Below are 26,506 nucleotides of genomic sequence, written 5' to 3'. Positions count from 1 at the left end.
ACGTCTCCTCCACTGAGCTGAAGGAGGACCAGTGTCCTTGCGAGGATGCTTAGTCGTCTCATTTAGAATCTTTTGAAGACGCGTAAAAGCTTCTGAATTTACCAGAGGGGCGTTTACTGACCCGTTTTATATCGGAACAAAACGTTAAAAATCTTTTCCGCTTGTATTGCACTGAGACATCTAACCAAAGAGGACTTTTAGACGGGGGAAGGGCTTTAGGACTCATGGAAGACTGAAGGCCACAGTCTGCATCTTGAGTCAGACGAACAAATGGAACTATATATTTGTCACCCGTTTCTAAAGAATTAAATAGGTTTCAGGAAGTAACTAATCAAACACAAGTGAAGGTCAGTACTGTCACTACTGACATTTGCATGCAGAGTATTAGTGCGGATGACCTCCACCTGCTCGAGTGGATCCTCTGATTCTATTGGGAAATGTGACTTAAAATCCTTGTGCCTTCAGGCTCAAGCCCACATTGTGAAACTCTGCACCGTTTGAATCTCCCAGTCACCACTGCCCCCTACCTGACCCCTGCTCCTCATTCCCTGATTGAGCCACACCTGCTCCTCGTTAAGACTTCGGCCAGTTCTTGCTCCTGACCAGCATGGTTTGGAGTCTTGGTGATTTGGTTCACACTGCAGCCGCTATAGGCCTGGTTCGGACTATTCCGATTTTTATAGAATAACTTCATCGTACTTTATTGCAGAATTAAATATATTTTATTTTTATATATATATGTATATATATGTGATAATAATTGCATAACAAAATAACATAAATAAATAAACTATATACAAAAGGTTGATATTAACAAAATGTACTGAACATTAACCGAACTTTGAGCAACCCCATTAAATTCTATTGTACAAACAATAAACTAAACTAAATATAAAAAGGTACAATTATAGGAATTAGTAAAAAATTAAAAAAACACTATCCTTTCATCATATCCAGTGCATTTGTACACTTGATGAGAAATTTGAAGCAGCAGATAATAAAAAAATACTTACTTACAGGACAGTTTGGAACAAAATGGACCTGTTCCGATGAGATGTATATGCAGCATATCCGTATGTGTGTGTGTGTGTGTGTGTGATATTGATCTGCATCTGTTCTTGCAGAATAAACAAATACATTGTGGTTTTCAAAATAAGAAGCCACTCATGATCAAATGTTAATAATACCTCAGCCATTTATTTCTTTAACAAAAGAAAGAAGGGACTTCACCAAGGTAAGAAAAGTAACATTGCAATAAAAAATCAAGTGCACTTCAACAAAGTCTCGTCCTGCGTGAAGTGAGATACAGGGACCGAAAAAACAATGCAAAGAATCGCTGCTCGCTGTAAGGCTTTGGGTGGGGTGCTGCGTTCGGTGAGATGTAAGTGGATGTACCCAAAAAACAAACAGACAATCCATCATCACAACAATATCCTCCTCCGACACCTGTACACCCACAGATAGGAGACCAGGTGAAACGTCGCCTGTGTAATGGACTCCAGGAGGAGTCGGGCAGTGGGCTCGTTTGTGCTTCGAGCTGGTTTAGTTTCCTCCCAGGATGGGAGCAAAGAAAAGAGGAAGATGGCAGCGCTGCACTTCTTCACCTGGGCCAAACGGTACTTGCGTGTAATTTCCAGTGTTTGCCTGAGCGCTCTCAGGAGCTCCAGATGGACAGAGTTTATTGGACGGTGGACGAAAGTTCAGCCAGATGAGTTTCCATGACGCAGGAAGTCAGTCACGGAGGGTTTAAATGTCTCCGTTTTTTTTGCCTACTTAAGCACAGATGGCTGAGATTCCCCACAGGACATTTGACTGAAAGTCAATTTAATGTACTTTTTTTTTTAAACGTGACTACCTGGCCTTGTCTGAAGGATTTGATCCTCCTCTCTACTCCGGTAACTTGCTCAGTTCTCAACGAGCACCGTGAATGAACTGCAATTACCGTCTGGCCCAGGTACCATTAAAAGGTGACTCATTCACAAACCACTCGGATGATGACGCACTGCGTTGAGCTGGATGCCAAGAGAAGTATGTCACTTTCATGATTTCCTACTGTACAAAAAAGGAAGGAAAAAGCCTTCTTTATTAGCAGAGAGACAAAATAAAGACCGTAAAATCAACTTATCCTTGTAACAGGACACATCTGAAGAGAAATTCAACTTTTGAGGAGAAAAGTTTCATCTGCAATTTCCACTCACTTGATCCAACACCTAACAATGCCTTTTCTATATAAGTAGGCCAGTTAAGACGGTAAAATGCAGCAATTCCCAATTGCCTTAGTGTGTGTAACATACTTAGTATATATATAACAATATACATCAATGGCATTTCACATTTGACATTCTCGATAATACGCAAAGTACCTGAAGTATAACCCACAAAACAATGCTGGGACCTTTTGTTTAAAAAAACAACGAGACATTACAGGGTTTTACATTAAGGAAAATAAAGAAGAAGAAAACATCTTCTTTGACAGAAAACGTGCAGGTTGGATTGTAACAATGTCAAATTATCCGAAGTAAGAAAACATTTTTAAAAAAGACGTTGATCTGTTGAACAGCAGGTGGCAGTGTTTATCTGTTACTCAATAGACCTTTTTACAGCTGATGTCATCATAAAAATGTGAGTGTGTTGGCAACGGAAGTGGCGTTTTCATCCATACAAGTTAGCGAGTTTTAAAGCGTTGAATTAAACTCTGAACAGCATAAAAACGTTGTGTTCGGTCGTCAGAATCGATAATTCCAACAGCAACGGGTGTTACAGTTTAACGAGTGACCGTGTTAGCTGATGACTTTTAATTGTCCGTGGTTCCTCGTGGTCACATAAAGTTGAACATGGATGATAAACACAGAGAAACGTGAGAACCAGAACCAGGACTGAGTGGAGCAGACTGTCAGACCCCTGCTGCAGTAAAATGAGGTTTCACTAAAAGGAGACACCACCACTTCTGTCCACAGGGGGCGCCAGAATCAACAAACTGAAAGTTCCCGTAACTTTAAACCGAAACGCTTGTCTGCCTGCAAGCTATTAAACGTGTTGACTTCAACTGGACTGTTTTTAGAAAATCAATGAAGTCACCAGCATCTAGTGCCATAGATGTTTATAATGTCTCTCAAACTGGACAATAAATACTGGCCCACTTGTGTACGCCAATGGATTCTACTCACTCACTAATCACAGAAAGATGTGGAAAGTCGATTCATCTTTGGTGGTTAATGCCCTCGCATAGCTCGATGGGCTGTTGCGCTCCGCCGTGCTCCCGTTGCCAAACTGCGCGTGAATACTCGCATACGTCTTAGTTTACAAGCTGTAAAAGGGTCGGCGCAATACAAAATAGTGAAGCCAGAAGTCTAGCCATCACAGATGCTTTCCTTGTTTGTTGGCCCCCAAACAAATAGAATGAGTTGTAAAATGTTGTTGTGTAAATAGCTCGTGTTGATCAGATTCCATCTTGGGAGCCAACAACTGTCAATGGGTTGATCAATAAGCAAGTTGGTGTTGGCAGTGGATGCTATAAAGTACATACCCTCATCCTGGACCAAGGTCACCCCAATCATTCTCACATTTTAAGGAATACTGTACTGTGTAGAGCTGTTGTTGCTCCTTTTTTTGTGCATTCAGAAGGAGGGCAGTATTGTAGAGCAGATGTGAATATTTGTATGAGTGAACCCCCCTCCCAAAGAAAAAGCCAATCACAAACATGGAAATGGCTTTTTGTACATCAGCCGGTCACGCGGCACAAGACACTCTTGGTGTTCGTTTGAGGGCTCAGAGGTTTCAAAGGTTTTCTCCGTCTTTTGTCGTCATAAATTGGCTGTCGTGTGGTTCTGGGGGTCGTGACGTGGCGGCGGGTCAATGCAGTGAGACGCGTGCACGAAATAAAACTTGAAAAAGGTCTCGAAGTTCGAGCCGTTGCAACCGATTCATCTGGACCGGACACAAAATAAACAGAAAGCAGCGCTTGCCAGGCGAGTGATGTCCAGTGTGTTGCTCTGCAGGACTGAAGCATGTTCACGTGCATGAGATGACGGTAAAGTGCATGAACCAGAATCCGTGCAGCCGCGCGACGTCACAGCTGCACTCAGCTGATAATTGGCCCAGAGGGAATCGGACTCGCAGCAACATTTTACCTTTCAATGCATGTTTGGAGATTTTATTTAAAGATTGTATTTCTTGAGCTTTCAGTCAGCAGTACTGTTTTCTTATTGGTCCTCATGGTCAGAAATACATTAACTATAAAAGAAAATTAAAGTCGCAACAAGAGATGCACTTATTGGAATTATTGACTGATCTGTCTATTTCCTTGACTAATCGATAACCGGATTGGTCTACAAAAACTCAATAAATAGCAATAATGAACGTCATAATTTTCCCTGAGCAAAAAGGCGATGTTTTTTGATCTCATTTAAAAATTAAAACTCAAAGATATTTAATTAAAAACAGTAAATCTAGGCATCGGAGAATTTTAGAACTTAATCAATAACAAATAATGGAAATGTTTGGAAGAATTCATCCGTCGTCAGAACATTTTACTGTGAAAATTCAGCTACAAACTACCAGTGAAAAGGGGAACGTCTGTGAGGGAAATTAAGCAGTTTTGCAGCTCAAGAAAATTGCATTGAAATGGAGAAAAAAATGTCGCCGGAGAACCAATTCCTTCTCATGCAAAGAAACCCCAAATATTGATCTTCACAGAACCAAACGTGCGACTGGGTCGAGTGCATCCTGGGACGCGATGCCGCGGACCGTCAGTACCCTTCTGTTGCTGACACCTGCATCTCGCTGTGTGAATTAGGTCGACATGGAAAACATTTTAAAAACTGCACACAAAAACACACACCAGTAAACACGATGATGATGATCGCATGCCTCGGTATCCCAGCGAGGGGCAGTCCTGCTGCCACAGAGCATGTTTCTGCACATTATATTTGAATATGAATGCACATGTAATCGACCGTGGAACAGAGAGAATGAAGAAGCTGTTCCACGACGTTGTCTCCAAATATAACGATATATAAGGACTTTAGACGTACTGACGATACCTACACGTTATACACACATTGCTCATACATTCATATATGTCAACACTTAAATATGTATATCCATGTATATATTCATATGTATGCAGATATATCAAAGGAGGAATAAATAGTGCCATTAATGAGGTGAGACAACCTAGTTTCCACTCTCCTCTCTGGATTCATGCTTTCTGGCACTAGGTTTAGTTTACAGTAATAAATACTTTCTTAAACATGTGTTGTCAATCTGCTGTTGATGTCTATATGTAACAACCGCAGCCTGGTATTTAGACGTGAGGACATTCTATATATCTGATGGGGGTATTGACATATATTGCAATGCTTTATCGTACATACAAACAAAAACTGTGACTTAGCCCCACGGTGTGTGCGTAGAGTCAGGCATAATAAACACACGCGCTGAGGAGTGAGACGTGTGTGTGTGTGTGTGTGTGTGGACCTCTGACAAACTGTGTTGATGAAACGATGTGAAATTGGATACTGATTGAATCTCTGAGTCAGGGAGTCGGCAGTGGACCCCCGGTGACCGCATCCTACAGATAAAACTAAAAGGCCTCTAGTTTGAAGGCGGTAAACTGGTGAAAATCTGTTTTGAAACACAAAGCTACGAGACATGTTGTTGTGGTGTTGGCAATGTGTGTTTCTGAATATTTAAAGTGTTAACCGCTTTAACAGCGTCCCGGAACAGTTTTTTTGTATTGTACGTAGTTGAAAACAACGGATATATGTTCAATTTCGATGTTCTTTGCATTTTCTCTGGGAGAACTGACAGTGAAGTGTTGTCTTTATGTTCATTTTGTCGGACGCCTCAGTTCAGCAGCGCAGGAAATACTGTTAAGATCAATGTGGAGCGTTCATGATCAAAAGCGTTCATGATCGAAAGCGTTGATCATCGAAAGCGTTGATGATCAAATCTCAACTTTTTGCTCATTTAGTTTCTGACGAGTAAAATATGGCGACGAAAAAAACCTAAATGGTGACCTTGGCTTCATTAAAAAAGAGATTCTCCATCGTTTCTGTGAGCGGAGATCTTCTCAAACGTGTCAAACAGCATTTTTAAAAATCCGCTGGCTTAGTTTAGACGTCCTTTAATTAACCATCTAGACAGGGTGCGTTCAGGTACAGTAGTAAGCGTAGGTCATCTGCGACTTGGCAGCGTTCAGAGCCTAAAACATAATCACTGTAGGTACACGTATAAAAGTATAAATGTAAAAATCCACTTGTAGCGTGGCCTGTGTAGAGAGCAGGGCTGATTAAAATCTGATTATATGTTTTCTGTTAGTTTTAATACGAAACACAAACTAAACCAGCAGATTGTGTGTTTATCAGAACTGAACCTGCTCTTTGCATCCAGATAAAGAGTCCGTGAGCAGCATGACATCGTACCACGCTGCTCGAGAGAAGGTCATCACATCTTCCCTCTTATTATCATGCAGGAGAACATGTAATCAGTCACTAAGCCCCTTCAGACACGAAATACTGTAAATGAGCTCATTCCCTTTTCAAGATGATATTCAGTTGCCGAAATTGGATTTGTCTCGCTTGTAAGCTGATCGAGCTCAATGACAAACTAAAACAACCTCACATTTAATATTCGTCGCATCAGCGGCTAAATACGGCGACCACGTGAACAACACCGCGGCCCCCCCCCCCCCTCACGCCCAGCAGCTCCATATCTTTTAATCATCTCGACCTTTGCTGTCAGCCGCCAGGTGCGACGCTACCGCTGTCAAACTAGAGGATCCTCGTGTGAATCGTTTGTGCATTTTAATATCTGCCCCTGAAGGTGGGAGGGATGTTTGTTTTAAGGATTGAGAGCGCACACACACACACAATCACTGAGGGGCGGCGATCGTGGAATGTTTGTGAGATTTTCCTCCACGCGTTCACATATTTTACTCTTGTTTTTAGTTTTGCCTGCATCATGTTTGGCCATCCACTTTTTAAAAAAATTCTAAAGAGTTCATCTGTAGTGCTCCTGCTGGCGGAGAAATCGCTGACATTCCCGGCAGTGGAAAACTATGGAATGATTGTGCTATAATCTATTTAATTATGGAAATCTTAAGAATCTGGGCAAATTGTTCACTGTCTGGAGGTAAAGGGGGGGTTGAAGGAATGCTGCAAGGTACGTTTGCACATCTGTGTGGTGTGCAGTTTAGAAAAAAGGTATGTGTGTGTGGGGGGGAGTATTCAAGATCACACTCTTCGTGGGAACCGGAGGAAGAGCCCCCTGAGGAGGTGTCCCTTTACATACAGAGCAGCAGTGACAGACGAGAACACAAGATGGAAAATCAGCATGTGTGTGTGTGTGTGTGTGTGTGTGTGCGTGACATCATAATTATCTCCAAAGATAAATGCCTGTACGTTTGTGTTTCAGAATACCCCCTGGGGTGTCATATGGATGCTGGCTTGGTCAGGGTGGGGTCAGTCTGAAAGGCGTGTCGGGCGGAGGCGGGGCCTCGCTCTCGGTCTTTAGCTTGCCCTCCTCCCCGTTCAGCTTGCCTTCCCTCGCCAGCTTCTCGTTGAGGCGGCACAGTTGGCGAAGGAAGCCGTCGTTGGGCCCGATTTCTCTCGTGCCTCACGGTGGCCACCGCCAGACGGGCATCCATTTTGTGGCGCAGCATGAGGTAGGCGACCACCATGGTGGGGGAGCGGCTGTAGCCTTCTCTGCAGTGGACGTACACTTTCCCTGCAGGACCCCAACGGAGAACAGAACCAGAGGGTTAGCGTCTCATCGGAAGACAAATGTAAAAGGATACGGCCAGCAGAACAACAATATCCTCAAATAAAAAAATATATTGTACATGGAGCCCATTTGTCACTTCTGAACATGTTATTCCAGAAAGGACTGGGGGGGACATCTTCTGGGACAAGACCTGACCTCTGCTACAGAACCCGGCAAAGTCAATCAAGTTGCTGCGTAAAGTGTGTGCACAGAATACATGCATGACCTGTGTGGTCGACTGCAACATACACTACCGTTCAAAAGTTTGGGGTCACTTAGAAATGTCTTTATTTTTCAAAGAAAAGCACTGTTTTGTCAATAAAGATAACATTAATCAAAAATACACTCTATACATTGTTAATGTGGTAAATGACTATTCTAGGTGGAAACGTCTGGTTTCTAATGAAATATCTCCATAGGTGTATGGAGGCCCATTTCCATCAACTATCACTCCAGTGTTCTAATGGTACATTGTGTTTGCTAATCGCCTTAGAAGACTAATGTCTGATTAGAAAACCCTTGTGCAATTATGTTAGCACAGCTGAAAACAGTTATGCTGGTGATATAAGCTATACAACTGGCCTTCCTTTAAGCTTGAAGTTTGTAGAACAAAATTAATACTTCAAATATTAATCATTATTTCTAACCTTGTCAATGTCTTGACTATATTTTCTATTCAATTTTCAATTCATTTGATAAATAAAAGTGAGTTTTCATGGAAGACACTAAATTGTCTGGATGACCCCAAACTTTTGAACGGTAGTGTATGTATATGTACATATACATACATATATAAATATATATGTATATATATAACAACATGTATTGGTTCCAGGCAACCTTTAAAAAGTTGAGCAGAAAAGCGTCACCATTCTAATGAACTAATGAAAATGTAATTAGCAGTCTAAATATACAATATATAGTTTTGTTCAAGCAGTTAATTGGATTGTTTGTGTCTTTAGATTGTGAATGCACCCGGAAAACAAACCCTTTACTCATGAAGACAGATTACCGAGTTGTTTATTTGCTGGCGATTTATTTTGATTCACAACAACGACAAAAAGAAGCTGTCTCGAGCCGCGAGGTTACGGGCATGACACGGGGAAACGGTACTTGACGTGGATTGACGTAAACGGCTTGTAAAGACAACAACACCGGCGTTTTCTTTCACTGTGAACAATGAGAGCCGAACGCCTTTTAAAGTCTCATGTCCCATTTAGAGAGCCGGCTTGAGGCCGAGACGAGTTCTCACACACAAATTGTCTTAATCACCGCTATTGTGTTGCATATAAAGACCCAGACTGGTCACACCACTCAGTGCACAATTAACCCGCCGCTCTCACACCCAATCTGCCGATCACTCCCTCGTGGGAGTTTGCCGACGCTGGCAGACATATTATTTACAGTGCGATCGAGTGTGTGTGTGTGTGTGTGTGTGGGGGGGGGGTAATTATTTTCCCCTGTGGCATCTTATCACAGTCACAGAGCTGCAGCTGCATTCCCCAGGAGTGAGTCACGGCCTGCGCCGGAGGCCCAGAGCTGCACCTTTTCTGTTTTTTATGCTCCCCATTCGTCTATTTCCTACGGTTGACGGACGGCACATGAAAGGGGCGACGGCGTAGAGAAGAATCGATGTCACACCTTTTTAAAATGTTATTCACAGACAGCCAAAGCAACAAAACAAAACAAAAACATGCGAAAGGAGAGCAGCGCAATCTCAGGATGTGGACCACAAAGAAAAGTCTTTGCTCGTAACATTAATACGTGTTCCAGCTCGCAGAGAGTTGTGCCTGAAGGTTCATGAGGAGGAATATGAAATCTATTTCGGTGAATGCGCCTATTTGAGTCGGTCAATAGTGCCCAGATACAGTGCAGACACTGTATACCGTCGCACTTCTCTGGTCTGGTGAGGGCGCTCGGTCATGGCCTAAAAATATCACCCGAGACAAGAGAGGCGATATGATAAATGCAGCGTTTGTCCTTGCGAATGCTCAAAGGCGATCACTAAATATATATATATATATATATGTATATGTATATATACATATATATATACACTACCGTTCAAAAGTTTGGGGTCACTTAGAAATGTCTTTATTCTTCAAAGTAAAGCACTGTTTTTTCAATAAAGATAACATTAATCAAAAATACACACTATACATTGTTAATGTGGTAAATGACTATTCTAGGTGGAAACGTCTGGTTTCTAATGAAATATCTCCAGAGGTGTATAGAGGCCCATTTCCATCAACTATCACTCCAGTGTTCTAATGGTACATTGTGTTTGCTAATCGCCTTAGAAGACTAATATCTGATAAGAAAACCCTTGTGCAATTATGTTAGCACAGCTGAAAACAGTTATGCTGGTGATATAATCTATACAACTGGCCTTCCTTTGAGCTTGAAGTTTGAAGAACAAAATTAATACTTCAAATATTAATCATTATTTCTAAACTTGTCAATGTCTTGACTATATTTTCTATTCAATTTTCAATTCATTTGATAAATAAAAGTGAGTATTCATGGAAGACACAAAATTGTCTGGATGACCCCAAACTTTTGAACGGTAGTGTATGTGTACTCATCTGCGTGTGTTGTTGTTTGTGTTTGCCGTCTGAGAGGCACCTCTGTCGGACTTTCCTTTTTCATCACTGACGAACCCAAAAACTAAACCCGCGGGGTGTCCGGCTTGGCGAGCTTCACAGAGCAGCTGATGTGCCGGTCGGCCTCAGGTCAGATCTGCTGACTCGGCACTCTGTCGTATAATCTCCTCCTCTGATCTCCACCCAGAAGAAGTTCCTCAGCCAATGAAACGACCTCCTCAATAGCTCATCACCACGGATCAACGTCGATGCCACTGTGTCCTCTCTGGCTCACGACTTCCCTCACTTTGTCGCTCCATCGCTAACACCGGCTGTCACTTCTTGTTCGAAACAAGAAGTCGTCAATACAAGTCAATTATTAAATTAAATGTGTGATAAAGAAACAAAAGGTTGAGTGTCTGCAAAATATTTACTCAAAATGTAGTTTTTTTAAAGAATTCTTTTGGCCTTCGTTTTTTTTATAACTGCACCGTGAATAAAGGCATCAACCATATATTTAAAGTATGTTATATTGCACAACAACACGTGTGATCCGTATAGTACGAAACCAAAGACGGAAAACTTTATTTCTCCTTTCAACGTCGACAAAGGCCGACCAGATCCACTTCTCTCGTCCTCACCTTTCACAATAAAAGCCCAAGACGCACAGGGGAACTGCTCACCAGAGGGAACTCAAGTTCACTCAGATCTCACGAAAAAAGGTACCAACAGTAAGTAGTTCAACACAACAACAACAACAACAATAACATTCAATTGTCTCAAACTGCTGCTGATTGACATATTATTTTCATTTGAAAAGGCATTCCTTAAAGGGAATACTTTACCCATTAAATTGCTTGGAATTTTAGAAGAAAACCTTTTTCTCACATGGTGAATTTATAAAGTGAGCAAGCTCGTAAACACTCGACAGCGCTGACACACAGTCGCCTCGTGTCTTCTTTATGCCGGACACGTGGCAACATCAATTCAGGTCCTCATTAAAAAAACCTTTCAAAGGACCTATGACCTTTCCAGAGCTCGCTGCGTGGGGGTTCACAGGGTGTCAAAGAGAATGTTGCCCAATAGCACCGAGGGTCAAACTGCAGCGATGCGAGGGGGAGCGTTATCCTCCATCACATCCCCGTTACAGGCGCTCTTCACTTCACCACAGCGTCGCTGGGGCCCGAAGGAATTAAGATGCTTTCTGTGCCAATGCTGTCAATAAATCCACGTGATAAAAACAGGGTTCAGCACACCAATTAAACACGTACCTCGCGCGCGGCGACAAATGGAGTACATTTGGCTTCCTGCTCCGGGAGCGCTGGGGAATGATTTTTACTATGGTGTGCGGGTCGGGAGGAGGAGGGTGGGGGGGGGGGGAGGCCTCCTGGGATTGATTGATTTTACAACCTACATATAGTGTTTTCCAATATGCACAATAATATGTACAACACATGTGACATGTTAAAACACGCTACACCTGACCTCTCATGAAAAATAGAGGAACAACCAGTGATTTCTGCTTTTTGAGCGTTTTTTCTTCTTTTCTTCATACGTCGTTTCATTCCGTTTCATTTCACCGGCTGCCGTGAATCCCGTCCAAACACGGCTGTCGTCGAGCACCACGAGGTGGATTTGGCGCCAGAGGTTTGTTACGCGTGGAACATTTGGACACGATGTGATAAAGGAATGTGGAGCAAGGCTCAGGAGTGTGTCAGATTTAGCCTCAGATGCTTCAGGCGACATGATTATCGCCTCCTGTGTTCACTTGAGTGAAGCGCATTGAGGGTGAATCATTACAAGGCGCCTTAATTAAATATTGCATCCTTTGTTAGAGGAGCAGTTTTTTGTGGTAATGATTGTTAAAATATAGACTTAAACAAAACAAGTTACTTTTTAATGGCAGTAACGTTGTAATGGACCAATGTACATACTGATATTATATTACTTACTTTCCAACGTGTGAAGATTTAACAAAACATTCTGCTTCATGAGAACGTGAGACACTTTTGGTAAAACTTCACTTTTTTATTCATTCACATGTTAGCTTTGTTTTTCATCTCTAAATAAATATCTGGCTCTTTAGCTGCTAACATTTAATGCTTCGCTATGTTCACCCACTCGTCGCTAACTTTGACCTTTGACCTGTTGTTGCAGATATAGACAAGAAAACTTAAACTAGGCGATATATTCTTACTGGGGTTTGTTTCTGGTGTGTCCCGTTTGACGCCACAAACGCACTGGGAAACAAAGTTAGAAAAAAAGGCTGAAATGTCTCTCGAATCAGAATTGGTGATTGTTGAAACAATGGATGGAAAGTCAAGTGAAATGAAGTGAGTTTATTCAGTGGGGTAAAATAACAGTTTTTGTCAATTTATTTATTTAAATAAATATATAATTGTAATTGTCCAAATCCCTGTTGATTTTTTTTTTAGAGAGAAAAAATATATCTGTAAGACGCTAAAATGCTGCGCGGGACTGAATTCTCCTTCGGGTTCATTATTACGAGTGATCACACAAGTAGTGATGCATCGTCAATATAACAAATATTCCACGCGACGCACGTCTTAGCTCAAAATGAAGTCACCTTGACCGTTGTTGTGCGCCAGGGCCTTGTCGATGAAGTCCGCCCCCTCCTCAAAGACGGCGCTGAGGTTGAACTGCTCCGTGTCGTTGGCCCGGATGCCGTGGTAGGTGACGCCCGTGCTGGCGTAGAACTCCACGCTGGTGTTGACGTGCATGAAGGAGGTGCCCTCCGCCACGTTGAGGATATGCGTCACTCCGAGTTTCTGGAGACGCATTGGATTCTGGGCAACGAACCTGTGAAATTCAAGACCAGAGTGGAAGAAAAGAAGGGAAAAAAAGACATTAATTGACTCGATTCAGCAGGTTGCTGATATCTGTTAACGACGAGCCTGCTGCAGAGACACAAAGTACCGGGAGAAACGTATGGAGTGCCGCTTGATGGTGATTTAAAATGTAAAAAAATGTGTGTTCTCTCACGACACAAAATGATGAGTGTACCGCAGCAGAACAAGACATCTAAGACCAATAACACAACTAATAACACCCGACCCATGCAGCGAAAGAGCGTGTCAGCACAATTTTTTTCAGAGTGATATTTTGGCAAAGTGTGTTGCATCTTTCACGAGCACTCTGCCTGCTTTTCAGCCAGCACGGTGCTGGCAGCATCGCGGCTTGATATACAGCCACATCCTGTAGATCTGCAGCTGGGAGCTGTAAAAGTCGCTGCATGTCGCTGCTTTAAAGCCGCTCTCGAAAAGTGTGTCTGTGATATCGCACATTTTAGAGACTTATTCGTGGATCTTTGTTTTATTTTATAAATTAATCTAGAAGATGTGATGAAAAGTGTCCTCACAGACCTAATTACTCTGATTGTGTTCACCTGTGTCCTTTTTCCCTTTATAAAAGTGATAATTGTGTTCGATTTCTTGCCAATGTAAATGTAGGAGAGCAAAGTCTGAGGGAGAGACTGCTGTGAAGAGATTACATGTCCAAAACATGATAGAGATGTTAAAAAGCTACAATAACGAAAATAGTTGCACACGCTGGACAGTGGACATAGGCGAGAGAAACAGATTGATTGCAAATTACCGGAACCTTTTTCAAGCGCGACTTGAGATGGAAATAAATGTTTAAAGAGCTTCGGATCCATCTACTAACCGTCCAGGAAACAATCAATCTGCTTCCATCCCACTCTGCTCGACTGTGTCTGCATGTTAGGCCTCGGCAGAGCAAACGCACCATCACGAAGCAGCCTGCCTGGCTCGATGCCCGTGTCCACGGTAACGACTCAACCTGGCCGGAGGCGCTGCTCGTTGATTCTGAATAAAATGCCTCGCTTGTGAATGTTGTATCGGAGGTTTATGGAACATTTAGTGCCACTAATTAGCTGCGCTGGATTTACAGTTTGAACAGCAAAAGAAAGCTCCCCCGTACTGTTGCTCTGTAGCTAACGGAGAACAGAAGAAACCTCAGTGTACATTGGAAAACAAGTGGGGAGATGTGTTCTTGCATACAAGCACAGAAACCTGTTTACGTTGTGAAATAAGCAAAAAATATTTAAAATTCATACAATTTCTTTTCTTTCTAATACCAATTCCTGAACTTGTGTATCAACCGATACAATAGCAGTTTAACAGGTTATCATTACCTCTCTGATCTCTTTTAAATACTGCTGTGAAAACATCACCTTCAAACAACTATTTATTCAAGAGCATGAATGCATCCTAATGTAACACAATGCTACACCTATGTTAACGTTAGCTGTTGGTTCCTGTTGGGTATTTAGCCAAGCAGGACTGTGCTATCCACCGGCTAACGTAAACTAGCTCCTTTCCTCCCGATTTCATCATTTGTCATTCGACAAACGAATGTGTTTAACCCATCGACTGTACATAAGAAAGGGGCATAGTCACTGTGACGTCACCTATTGGTTTGGTCGACTACGGTTTTGAAGTCTCAAGTTCTTCCTTTTGGCCGCTGCCATCTTGTTTTTTTTGCAACCAGAACTGACACGAGAGGGCGAAGCTAAGAACAACCTCACACTGAATGAGCTATTTCTGTCATGTTGTACGACGAAAACACACAGACTACTTACTCTACGACTAAACAACGCTGTGGTAGCAACCTGTCAATCACAAGGAAGCTCCGCCCCTAAAGCATCCCCTGCTTTATGGTCTCTTTGACTCTAATGGACCATAATGTACTAAATGAACATCACGCTGCATTGCGGGAGACTTAAAACTACAGACTGAGACATAAACTCAAGTATACAATGTTTACTGAGGGAATAAATCAAGAGAGAAGTAGAGTCATCATATAGACTTCTATACAACCAGAAGAGTCGCCCCCTGGTGGTCATTAGAAAGAATGATTAAAGCCACTTCAGCATTGGCTTCCCTCTTCAGATCTGTGAGTTTGCCACCTGGTTTAACCACAGGTGTGTCGTATTGGTCACACATACTCAGATGGCCGATCCAGCATTGTAGGACGTACTGGAGGCCTTTCTGGTATTTGAAGGACTCTACTAAAAAAGCTAAATGTGTCTCCTCGCTCTTCATTTATCCAGACTAAAGGATGATAAATCTTCTCGTGACATGCTCCCCCTGACAGCGTGGTGTGCTTTATATTGCCATGTGTCCTTACAGTCCAATATAATGCTGGTGGGGCGAGGCTCGGTGACCCTGGACAGCTCCCTCGAGGCCGTGGCTTCAAAGCATCCTCTGCAAGAACTAATTAAAAAGAACTCTGCCGACATTTCGCTTCACGGGCATTGGAGGAGGGATGAAGAAGCCGTCTGTTTGTGTGTCAGCCGCAGGGCAGAGACTCTTAATTCATATCATTCCCCTCTTTTATTCAGAATATGTCCGTTTACATTGAGACCTTTTGTGCATAAAACAATAAAGTGAGCCGTATACGTTTAAAGCCTTTACAATGCATCATGTGCACATGTCAGCGGGGGAAAGAGATGCGACGGCACACCAGCAGCGCCGTTAATACTCACTGTACTTTGTACAATGCAGAGAGGCACACTGTGGTTCAAGCGAGTTCACAGCCAACGGCTCCCTTCCTCTTCACGTGCCCCGTGCCCAGCCTTCCTCCACCGTGGGATCTGCAGTCCCACGGCATTCATTATTAAAGGCCGGCTTCACAAAGAGCCAAAGTGTTCCTCAAAGCAAACAAAACACACCTTCAGTGTGTCCCCGAGATGCACGCGCTGGTTTCATACTGCTGACTACAACAGATGTGAAAACAATGGAAGGGAAAATATACGCTCTTTATTCATTTTAGGGACGGGAACATGTCACTGACTAGTTCATGAACCATGCCCACACATCAGCGTTTTTACAACTCTATTTTGTATTATTGGAGTATTTTTTATTCACAGATGTCTTGTTTTATATTCTGGATAATTGTTACCTTCGCATTGAAAATGCGGAAGGTTATGTTTTGATCGCTGCCGCGTATTTATTTGTATGCGTGTTATTCGCCTAACTCAAAAAGTATTAAACCGAATCGCATGAAATTTGGTGGGATGATTGGTTATTATCCGGGGACCATTTGATTAGATTTTGGCATCGATCGGGTCCAAGGTCAAGGTCATGAAAAAGGTCAAAATCTTCTTGAATCGCATGGAATTTGGTGGGATGATTGGTTATTATCCGGGGACCATTTGATTAGATTTTGGGATCAATCGGGTCAAAGGTCAAGGTCATGAAAAGGTCAAAATCTTCTTGAATCGCATGAAATTTGGTGGGATGTTTGGTTATTATCCGGGGACCATTTTATTAGATTTTGGGATCAATCGGGTCAAAGGTCAAGGTCATGGAAAGGTCAAAATCTTCTTTTTACCATAGCACGGTCAATTTGTATCCAATTGGCATGCAACTAATGCCAAAATGTTCATAATGCAATGCCCAAACTTGTGATATGCGAAGGTATGCGCTCTACCGAGTGCCCATTCTAGTTTTGCTTTGTTTCTATTCTCTCTTAGGAGGAGAATACATACAGTGGTTGATATAGATCAAATCTGTGATGTGAAATTTTAGATTGCAATTCAGATTGTGGACAAAATCATAACGAATAAAGATGCTTCCATACAGGACATGAGTGCCAGGGGAACAATCCCACATTGCAGTTTGTCCTGGTGGTTGCCTTAAAGTATAGATCGGAGCCCAAAATCGGTCATGGGCGCAAGTCCCCGTGGAGGATCCCATGATAGGAGACAGTAATGAATATTTTCAAGGACAAAGCTATTTTTTCCATCAACTGTGATTGAATGAGTGTGTGAACGACTGCGCACCATCGGTGTGTATGTGTGTGGCAATCAGTGTATTTATTGTCATGTTGGCCAGCTGCACACATTCTAACACGATTAATATACAAGATGCATCAGCAGAAAGGCTTCGTGGGTCCCAGTGGTGGAAATAGTGGACACGGTTTCGGGCTTTCGTTAACAATCGATGCCGCCTCGCCCTGCATGAGTCATTTGTATAATATCGCATTACATCACGCTGCCCTTTGCACTTGTTTGGACCGCCTGTGATGCACTTTAATCATAAAATGTACATGACAAGAGAACGTAATACTCCTTGTCAGACTGATGGCAAAACAGAACTATTGAAAAATATGTACTCTCTGAGAAAATTTACAATATTCCAATTTGTGCAATAACCCCACATAACCTTCCCCCACCTCTCAAAATGTGCAATATCGCCATATAACTGTCCCCTTCCCCTCTTTCCTTTCACAAACTAGAAACAGCACTCAGCACTAGCCTATTTATTTATTAACCTCTACCATCTCCTTTTTTATGTTGATAACCTGTTTTTTTTAAACTGGACCTAATACTGTATATTCTACCACCTTATGTACAGTGTGTTTTTACATTTGTTCTTATTACCTTCGCATTGAAAATGCGGAAGGTAATGTTTTGATCGCTGTGTATTTATTTATTTATTTATTTGTATGCGTGTTCCTCGCATAACTCAAAAAGTATTAAACCGAATCGCATGAAATTTCGTGGGATGATTGATTATTATCCGGGGACCATTTGATTAGAATTTGGGATCGATCGGGTCAAAGGTCAAGGTCAAGAAAAGGTCAACATCTTCTTTTTACCATAGCGCGGTCAAGTTCTATCCAATTGGCATGCAACTAATGCCAAAATGTTCATAATTCAATGCCCAATCTTGTGATATGCGAAGGTATTATAGTGTGTTTGTACCTCTGTTGACTCGGAGAGCCCTGCAAAACAATTCCAATGTGTCTGGACTGTTGAAAAAATGGCAAATAAAAAACCTTGAACCTTGAACTGATTACAACATAACTACAATTCTTCAACAGGAGTCACAAGTCTCTTCTTCAAAAGGAAACATCGAGCTGATGGCGCGTCAGAGTCTCGGCACTTAGTTTGGAGACTTGGCTCGGGCCGGTCGGCACATTCAGATTGATTCTGTTGTAGTACCGAGCTCCAGTAATGTGCTTGTACTCCTCCGCCGCTCTCTTGGCAGCGACCGGAGCCAAATGGGCCGGGCCTGCAAAGCCAGACACTCCGTTTCTCACGGGGCATCCCTGAATCCATCGTCTACCATGAATCCATAAAAGGGGGATTTGAAGCCGCTCGGTAAAAGCTTTATATTACACTATGTATTTAAAATATATATGTCCTGGAACTTCTTTTTCTTAAATGGCTTTTTTTTTTTAAAGGCACTTGAAACCTGGAATGACTTCTGATATTTGGGATTTTATTTTTTTGGTTGCAGGAGATGCTAATGTATATATAACGGAGGTGTCTTTCACCGAATATTGTCAAAAAGTGCAAAGACGTGACCAATTGCATACATTATAAATACCGGTGACAATAAGATACCCGAGTTATTATACAAATGCCACAAGTGACTTTTTTCTGTCCCTTTGTTTTTCATGCACTGTTCAATTTTGAGATTTTGGGTTACTTTGCTTTCATTACATATCTTCTTTCAAACTAGTGGAGGGACACATCCAAAACACACATTTAGGTGTGTTTTTTACTACTTTTACCAAAAAAACATAACATTTCAGAACACTTGTAAAACAAATGTGTTATTCTCTTAATTTATATCATCTTGAGATAATGTTATCTCTTCTTAATTTTCTTTTAATTGAAAGTTTTTTGTTGTTTTTTTGCCGAAAATATATCTCTAAATATATTTTCTCTAAATGAGTTTTTACCATCTCCACTTCATTAGCAAACAGCACTAAATTGATTGGAATTGGATTTTGGATCGTTGGTCAGACAAATCAAGACATTTAATCACGTCATCTTGGGTTCAAGGCTTTTTTTTTACTGTTTCCTAATGATTTGTAGACCAATTGATTAATCAATGAATCAATAAAATAATCTACAGTTGCAGAAGTAGTTAGATTTCTTTATTTAAAAAGCAATAGTTGTCAGTCTCCAAAAAAATATGCACACATCAGTATCTGATTGAATTTGCCACACAGAAATGCCAAAAATCATTTAGAGATGTGTTGAGAGCAGTCTTAAAACTCGCATTCTCACTACTGACCACCAGGGGGCGACTCCTCCCAATACAAAAACAATTCAGATTATATAGAAGTCTATGAGAAAATTACTACTTCTCCCTTAATTTATAACAATAAATCTTTTAAGAATGAGTTTATGGTCTTATGCTCTAGTTTTAAGTCTTCTTCCATACAACCTGATATTTATTTAGTAAATGATGGTCATTTAGAGTCAAAGAGACCATAAAGCAGGGTATGCTTTAGGGAGGGGCTTAATGTGATTGACAGGTCGTACCAGAGCCGTATCCAGCGTCTAACTACGGTAACTTTAGTTTATCGGTTGCAAACAAAACAACATGGCCACGATTCTATTGCAAGATGGCGACGGCGAAACCATTGTGTGACGTCGCCATGACAACATTTATACTTGCACATAGTACACCACACACTTCAAGTCAAGCCAGTGTAGGAGGCACCGGGAACTGGTTTTACTGGAACACCGAGCTGTAAATTCCTGAAGCGTCGGCGTGTTCATTACAAAGCCGATAGCATCCAGGCAACCAACAACATAGATTTACCGCCATGTTTAATATACATATACATATGTGTGTGTGTGCTCTGCTCCTTTCACTGCTTGATAATAATTAGATGAGAGATTAGATTAATTTCTGTTTTTGTCTTTTTTTATAATAAACTGACTAGTTTGGGGTTTTGGAAGCGATATAAATGACATTCAAATATTATCTTTTAACGTTGAGAAAGTAAAAACTTATTTTTGTAAATCGCCTTAAATCATCAAAGTGTAAGATATTATCAAGAATTTATGTTTCTGTAAATAATTAGAATAATCACCAGCTGGTGAATCATAATCAGATGTAGAGCTGCAATAATTAGTTGACTAATCGATGAGCAACATTTTTATCGTTAACTATGTTTCAGATCAAACAAGACATTTGTCCTCGTTTCCTGTCACGTTATAGACCAAGTGATTAATCAATGCATCGAGGAAATAGTCTACAGTTGCAGCTGTATGTTCATATTTCAAATAGCAATACCTTTCACAATGAGAGATAACATAAGCTTTAGTTTTAGGAAGTAGAGACTATCCATTCATTATAAAAATAAATACAAATTACAGATAATGTTCCTGTTTATTAATTTGGTCCACAAAGCATGAAGTTTTATTGAGACAAGAAAAAAACCTGAAGACTCTAAACTGATAAGCTAAATATAGTAATGTATATATGACCAACTGGAGATTCGTTTTCCGTCAATACACTTATTGATTAATCAACAATTCTCTAGAATACACCACATACCTTCTTGCAGTATAATAACAACAGGTATATTAACTCTACACAAGTTATTGATTATTTGTTTTAAAGCACAATTAGTTCTCTCGAAAAACGTACACTCTCGTGAATATATTTGGCATCATTATATTTACGTCATAAAGTGTATGACGCTTCAAAAAAGAGCATTGACCACATGTCACGTGCTCCTTCTTTATACTAAACTGCCTGTTGTTTCCTTCTTGAGCAGTTTGTGAATGAAAGTAAAAAGAAGCCCTTTGTATGTGTGTGTTGTTGTTGTTGTTTATTATTTTGATGTGTGATTGCTGTTGCAGCCCAGCTGGAGGGGAAGGGGAGCGGCTCGATGGAGACGTGATTACACGGCAGAGCTCCACTAATGATGGAGGGATTCTCTGAGCAGCACACAGAGTGTGGTGTGTGTGTGTGTGTGTGTGTGTGTGTTCCTCCTTTCATGTGTGCATCAAAAAGAAACTTGATTATGCCTCCACAATATTAATATAATTATCATGACTATATGTGTTACACTGTTACACAACGTGCCCGTCTGGCTGCTGAGGGATCGACCGCTGCTGATATCTCGAGGAGCAACAACAACACAACATGTTGACAACAACAGGCGGTCGCTTCCCTCCATGATGATGAGAGTAGAGACAAACACACACGCACGCACGCACACACACACGAGCACGCCCTAATGCGCGCGGACATGCGACACTGTTGTCATTGTCGCGTCTGGTGTGTCGGATGGGGCGCGAGCATCTTTGTGTGTCCATATATATAAATAAATGTATCTTTAAAAAAGAAAGAAGAAGACAAAAGAAACACAACCTGTCGTACCTGTGTCGGTGTGAACCGCGCGGCATTAATAAGTCACGGTGACAAGTTGATGGACTCACGCGTTGCCGATGTATATCCGGGGGAAGACCTCGTTGCAGTGCTGCGTGGGGAGGCTGTAGGCGCTGCTGCCGGCGGACAGCAACTCCCGGAGCTGGAGGACCGACGCGTCCGACGGCGGCAGCTTAGTGGGACTCAGGTGCTTCTTCATCTTCTTCTTCTTTTTCTTTTTCTTCTTCTTTTTAAACTAATGTTAGATAACAACCAGCTCCAGACGCGTGAGCATCGTCCAGTTGTTCAGCTGCATTTCTTTCTTTCTTTCTTCTTCTTTGTTTTTTGTTGTGGACCTTTGCTCGTGAGGTCGTGCGCGCGCTTTCTTCTTGTCTGGGCTGCTTAACAAGGTGTCTGGTGGTGGGGCGGGAGTTTTTTTTCTCCTACTGTCTTTTTTCTTCATTTTCTCCTTATCGACGTCAAGTGCGAGGGAGTTTTATAGTGTACTTCCTGTCAACACTTTCAGAGTAAAAACTGACAGCTCTATTATATCGACACATGTTGATCCAAGTGCTTTACAAAGAGAGTAATATAAAAATAAAGAAATAGAGAAATAATATTGCATAACACAATATGGTGGAATATGTTGCCTCAATCAGGCCGAGGTCTAATTCCCATTTAATGCAACTTTATTGGCTACTTACATCCACAACATTGCTCTAAATATTGTACATTTGTAGTTAATGTGTGTGTGTGTGTGTGTGTGTGTGTGTGTGTGTGTGTGTGTGTGTGTGTGTGTGTCTGTGTGTATACATCTTACAATTATGAGATTATGACTTTGCCAGTTGTTGCTTTGCAGGTATTAGTGATGGTGTCAGGAAGGATATGAGTAAAATATACGAGGGCCTTATGAGGAACCTTGTGGTCCACTGGAGACGAGTGCAGGGGAAGATTGATTCAGATTGAAGCTGCTCTGTTTGTCTCAGATACCTGTCACTGTCCTGCCCAGAGCCCTCACGTTAACCCACACATTGTGACAAACTCAAACACAGACCCTGAGATGGTCATCCAGCATCCCTAATGTCCTTGTGCCTGAATATCCCTGCAGCCATGAGGCTGTTAGAGCTGCAGATGAATGACCTCTCACATGTGTGTGATGCTCAGGATTCCACGGGTGTTTTAAAAACGGTACATTCTTAACAGTCCCAGTTTTAATGGGACGTACATTAGAATTTCTCACATTATCTTTATTGTCAGGATTAAATTGTGTATTACATTTCAATACACTCAGTCTATTGTTTTTATTTATAAAAAGAAAAGGCAGTAGCAGGCATCGCAAGGCTTTTATTGTGAAGATGAAATCGTGCAACTTCCGGTTGTACTCTGCCCATTTGTTGCCCGTTTGTGTGCAGCCGCCTGTCTCCACCACTATCTCCAGTAGACACACCCCACCGGCAGCCAGACACTCAGGAGACGAGAGCAGGACCGGAGGAGGTCAGCAGTGCACGAGAGGATAGCATGCTGCCTTCAGGTGTCGCTCGGAATATCGGAAAATTGGGACCACGCCGCGCATTTAGTCTGGGTGTTTCTATTATATAATAGGTGGTCCATCACGAGGAGGCCTCCACGTGAGCTTTACAGGTCAGCGGATGATGTGTGAAGATATGACTAGTTGGGTGTATGACACATGTTTGTTTTTTCTATGTGCATCAACAACAAGTGGACACATGTTGTTATTGTTTTCTTGAAACTCGACTTGTTGACAACGTTTTGCTGGAGCAAAGGTTACACTTTTATACACTTTTTATTTTCTTTAAAGTTCAGGTCAATTGATGAAACGGCTAATTTATTTAATTTGAGGTCAGTGACGCCGGGCAGATCGTCTTGCGCCATTTTTATCATAACACTTTTGTTTTTCTTTTGATAGAAAGTAACTACCTGTATTGCTCTTAAGAACAATGTGAAGGGACTGTACTTTACTTACATGTTTTCATTTTATGCTACTTTATACTTCTACAACCCTACATGGCGGACGATTTTTAAAAAACTTTTCTTTCTTTTTTTACAATATACCTTTTTGTTTGTTTTACTGCTGTAGTAAATAGTTATCTCGCTATTTCTCCTCTATTATTAACTCTTCCGACCTCTAGATGTCAGCACAAGCCTTAACTCTGTGTTCATTCGGCATCGTGGTGGTGATGCTACACTGGGATGGGCTTTGTTCTTGTTGAAGCACATGTCTTATCAAAATAATGCTAATAAAAAAACTGACATGTATGTGATGCAGTATTATAGACACACGTTTGACTGGGGCCTCACTGCTGTGAATGCATGTCACACAAGTCTCTCATCCCACCTGCAGAGTGCTGACTGTAATACATACACACAACCACACGATGGAGGCACACAATTAAACATTTTAAACTAATGTGAGGAGGACTATATTTATATCGCTGCACATAGTGGACAAACAGATAATAACTGAATAATTATCGTATTGAGGTGTATTTAACTCGTCATACAACAGAGTTGGGGTTTTAAATCCCTGATTGGGGAGTGAAAGCTCAGTAAATGAGAGGTTTAAAGGTAAGTTAATGACCCCAAAAAATGTAGGTGCATATGTGGCAACAAATTTCATCCAGTAAAAAATCATTTGAATGAATGTTTGCTGACCACTACTGATTTCAGGCTTTTTGTATCGATACTTCATATATTTCTGAATATTTACATTGAAACTGCATTTCAAAGTGAATGCATGTAAGTGCATGTAAACAATGAAGGAAAACTGTCCACAAAAGTATTTTAAAGTCATTTAAAGTGTATCAAAAAAGACTAAATATATATTTTTAAACATTTAATAAAAACGATCTCTGGTTCTTTAGGTGATGAACAAGTTTGGTGTTTATTTCATTTTCATCTTTTAGATCCTAGACTGGAATTTGGTTCAACTTGGCTCGACTCGGAGGCCCTTGACCCACTTCACTTTAAGCCCCGGTGCTAGTCATCTTTTTTGTGTGTTTCCATGGCGATACAAGGAGATGCAGTGCAGTGCCATAGCAACAACAGATCTTGTGGAACAAAATACAGGCTTGTATTTAGTAAGTAATGAGCCAAAGTAAACAGTTAAAGTTTGTTATTCCATTGCTGTATTAATATTTGGACCATTCAGAGTCCAGCAAACTTATCGGAAGGTCTGGATTTTACATCTCTGCAATAGATTTGACTCTTTTATCAGCCTTTCCAAAACAAAAATACATGTTTAACTGTATAACGCGACCATCAAGCTTCATACATACTTAACCTGCGTAACTTCCAATCAGCACATTATCAACTCACTCGGCCTACGGTATCTGGTGAGGTAGATTTGTTATTTTTCACTTTGCAGTATTTTAACAGTGTGTAATTCAAATGCTTTCAGAGTTCATGCTCACGTTAGCAGTCCTGCTCTTTTCTTGGTTTTGGGGAAGTTTCCCCTCCACCAACATGGAAGTCGCATTACGTTTGCCAAACTCATCTTTTAGTCCTCAACCTAAAACGTTTGTTTCTTTTTCCTTGTAAAGTTTAAAATGAAAACACATGTTTGAAGAAAAGAAAAAAAAAATCCTTACCACACTTATAATTCATAATTAAGCTAGCTAGAAAAGAAGAATGCTTCTTTTTTTTCATAAATATGTTTTTTATGGATCATTAGCTTCAGTCTTTCAGCACCATTTCATTTAAGTAGCCATGAAGTGCTCATTTAAGAGGATTTAATGTTTTTAGCTAACCTAGCTAGCTAGCTTTTATCAGCTGGCAAAAAAATGCAACGCTGCTTTTGTCCAGTCAAAAACTTCAAATTAAATATTTAGATTTATAAAATCTGCGCCGGTCATCACTTTAAACTGCGTATGAAAAGTGTGAGATAACAAAACCTATTCCGTATCCTTTACTATGGACACCTTTTACCTCATGCAGATACATGTTCAGTGAATGTGCAAATGTCATTCAAAAATTTTCTATTTTTAGTTTTTAGCAGATGAGGTTTTGCATTACAATCTACCTAATTATTTGTTTTTATTATTGCATTTATTAAACAAAGGACAGCAGCAGGCCTTGCGGCCATAATGTAACGTAAAAATGTTACAAGATACATTTTGTGGAGGGGGGGGTGGGGTCATCAGGCTGAGAGAATTCAAAGCTTAACTATGATTTAGTAGCATTTTTATTGACACTTCCGTTCCCTCATTCTGCATCATACGGCTTCATTGGACGACCACCACCTGGGTCCTTCTGCAAATCAGCTCTCAGTGACAGGCGGCGGAGTTGCCCTGTACGCTCAAATCGGGTTTGAAGTGACCCTGCTCTGACTAATATCTGATATTAGCTGTGTTATCTTAATGCCAAACAAATTGAATGCAGTGTGTGAGTGGCTGATTAGAGCAACAGCAGCTGAGTCCCTGCCTGTATCTGCAGATTCACAAAACAGATCGTGGTGTTTCATTTATTTATTTTAATGTGTGAGCATATTCAAAAAGGATTGTTTTACTGCTCTAAAAAATATATAAAGAAAGAGAAGCCTGGTAATAATTGTCAACTGTTGGGAGCTCAGAGCAGCTGTGGCGGGGCCGATTGGATGCAGGCCCGCTATCAACATGTGACACGGCATGTCCGTGCGGGACATTCCCTTGGCTTGTGCTCACGCAGTGGGCAGAAGCATTTGCATTTCATGTAATTCTCAAGCCTGCAAGCTTCCTCAACACACCAGATCACACCCATCACTGTCCGAGGAACACCAGTAGAGGTCCACAGTTGCACGGCAGCCTCCCTGGACTCGCTATACTTTAAGGAAGCGTCGTCATTTCCAGCTACTTTTTTCCTGCTTCTAGATGCACGGTTTTACCGCCCGACAGCAGCCTTTAGTTGAGTCACCCAGATGGCCTGTGCGTGTGCTGCACTCTACCATTCAGAGCTGCCTCCCCTACATGCTCGCTCCGTTGTAATGCATATCTGCAC

The 26,506-nt window shown here is 41.3% G+C and overlaps 1 protein-coding gene across 1 annotated transcript; it reads right to left on the bottom strand.

The window, feature by feature from the left end:
- Positions 1-4,922: 4,922 nt before the first annotated feature.
- On the bottom strand, positions 4,923-21,946 carry dusp3a (dual specificity phosphatase 3a). Its single transcript, XM_056430293.1, is given in 4 exon segments — positions 4,923-7,615; positions 7,617-7,728; positions 12,934-13,166; positions 21,586-21,946. Coding segments are annotated over 4 exon segments (657 nt in total). The 5' UTR covers positions 21,735-21,946; the 3' UTR covers positions 4,923-7,452.
- Between the last annotated feature and the right edge of the window lie 4,560 nt (positions 21,947-26,506).

This window comes from Pseudoliparis swirei, chromosome 13 (genome assembly GCF_029220125.1).
Source record: "Pseudoliparis swirei isolate HS2019 ecotype Mariana Trench chromosome 13, NWPU_hadal_v1, whole genome shotgun sequence".
In the NCBI taxonomy this organism is placed as follows: domain Eukaryota; kingdom Metazoa; phylum Chordata; class Actinopteri; order Perciformes; family Liparidae; genus Pseudoliparis; species Pseudoliparis swirei.
The sequence above is the reverse complement of the archived record's forward strand: the minus strand, read 5'-3'. Positions and strand labels throughout refer to the sequence as shown.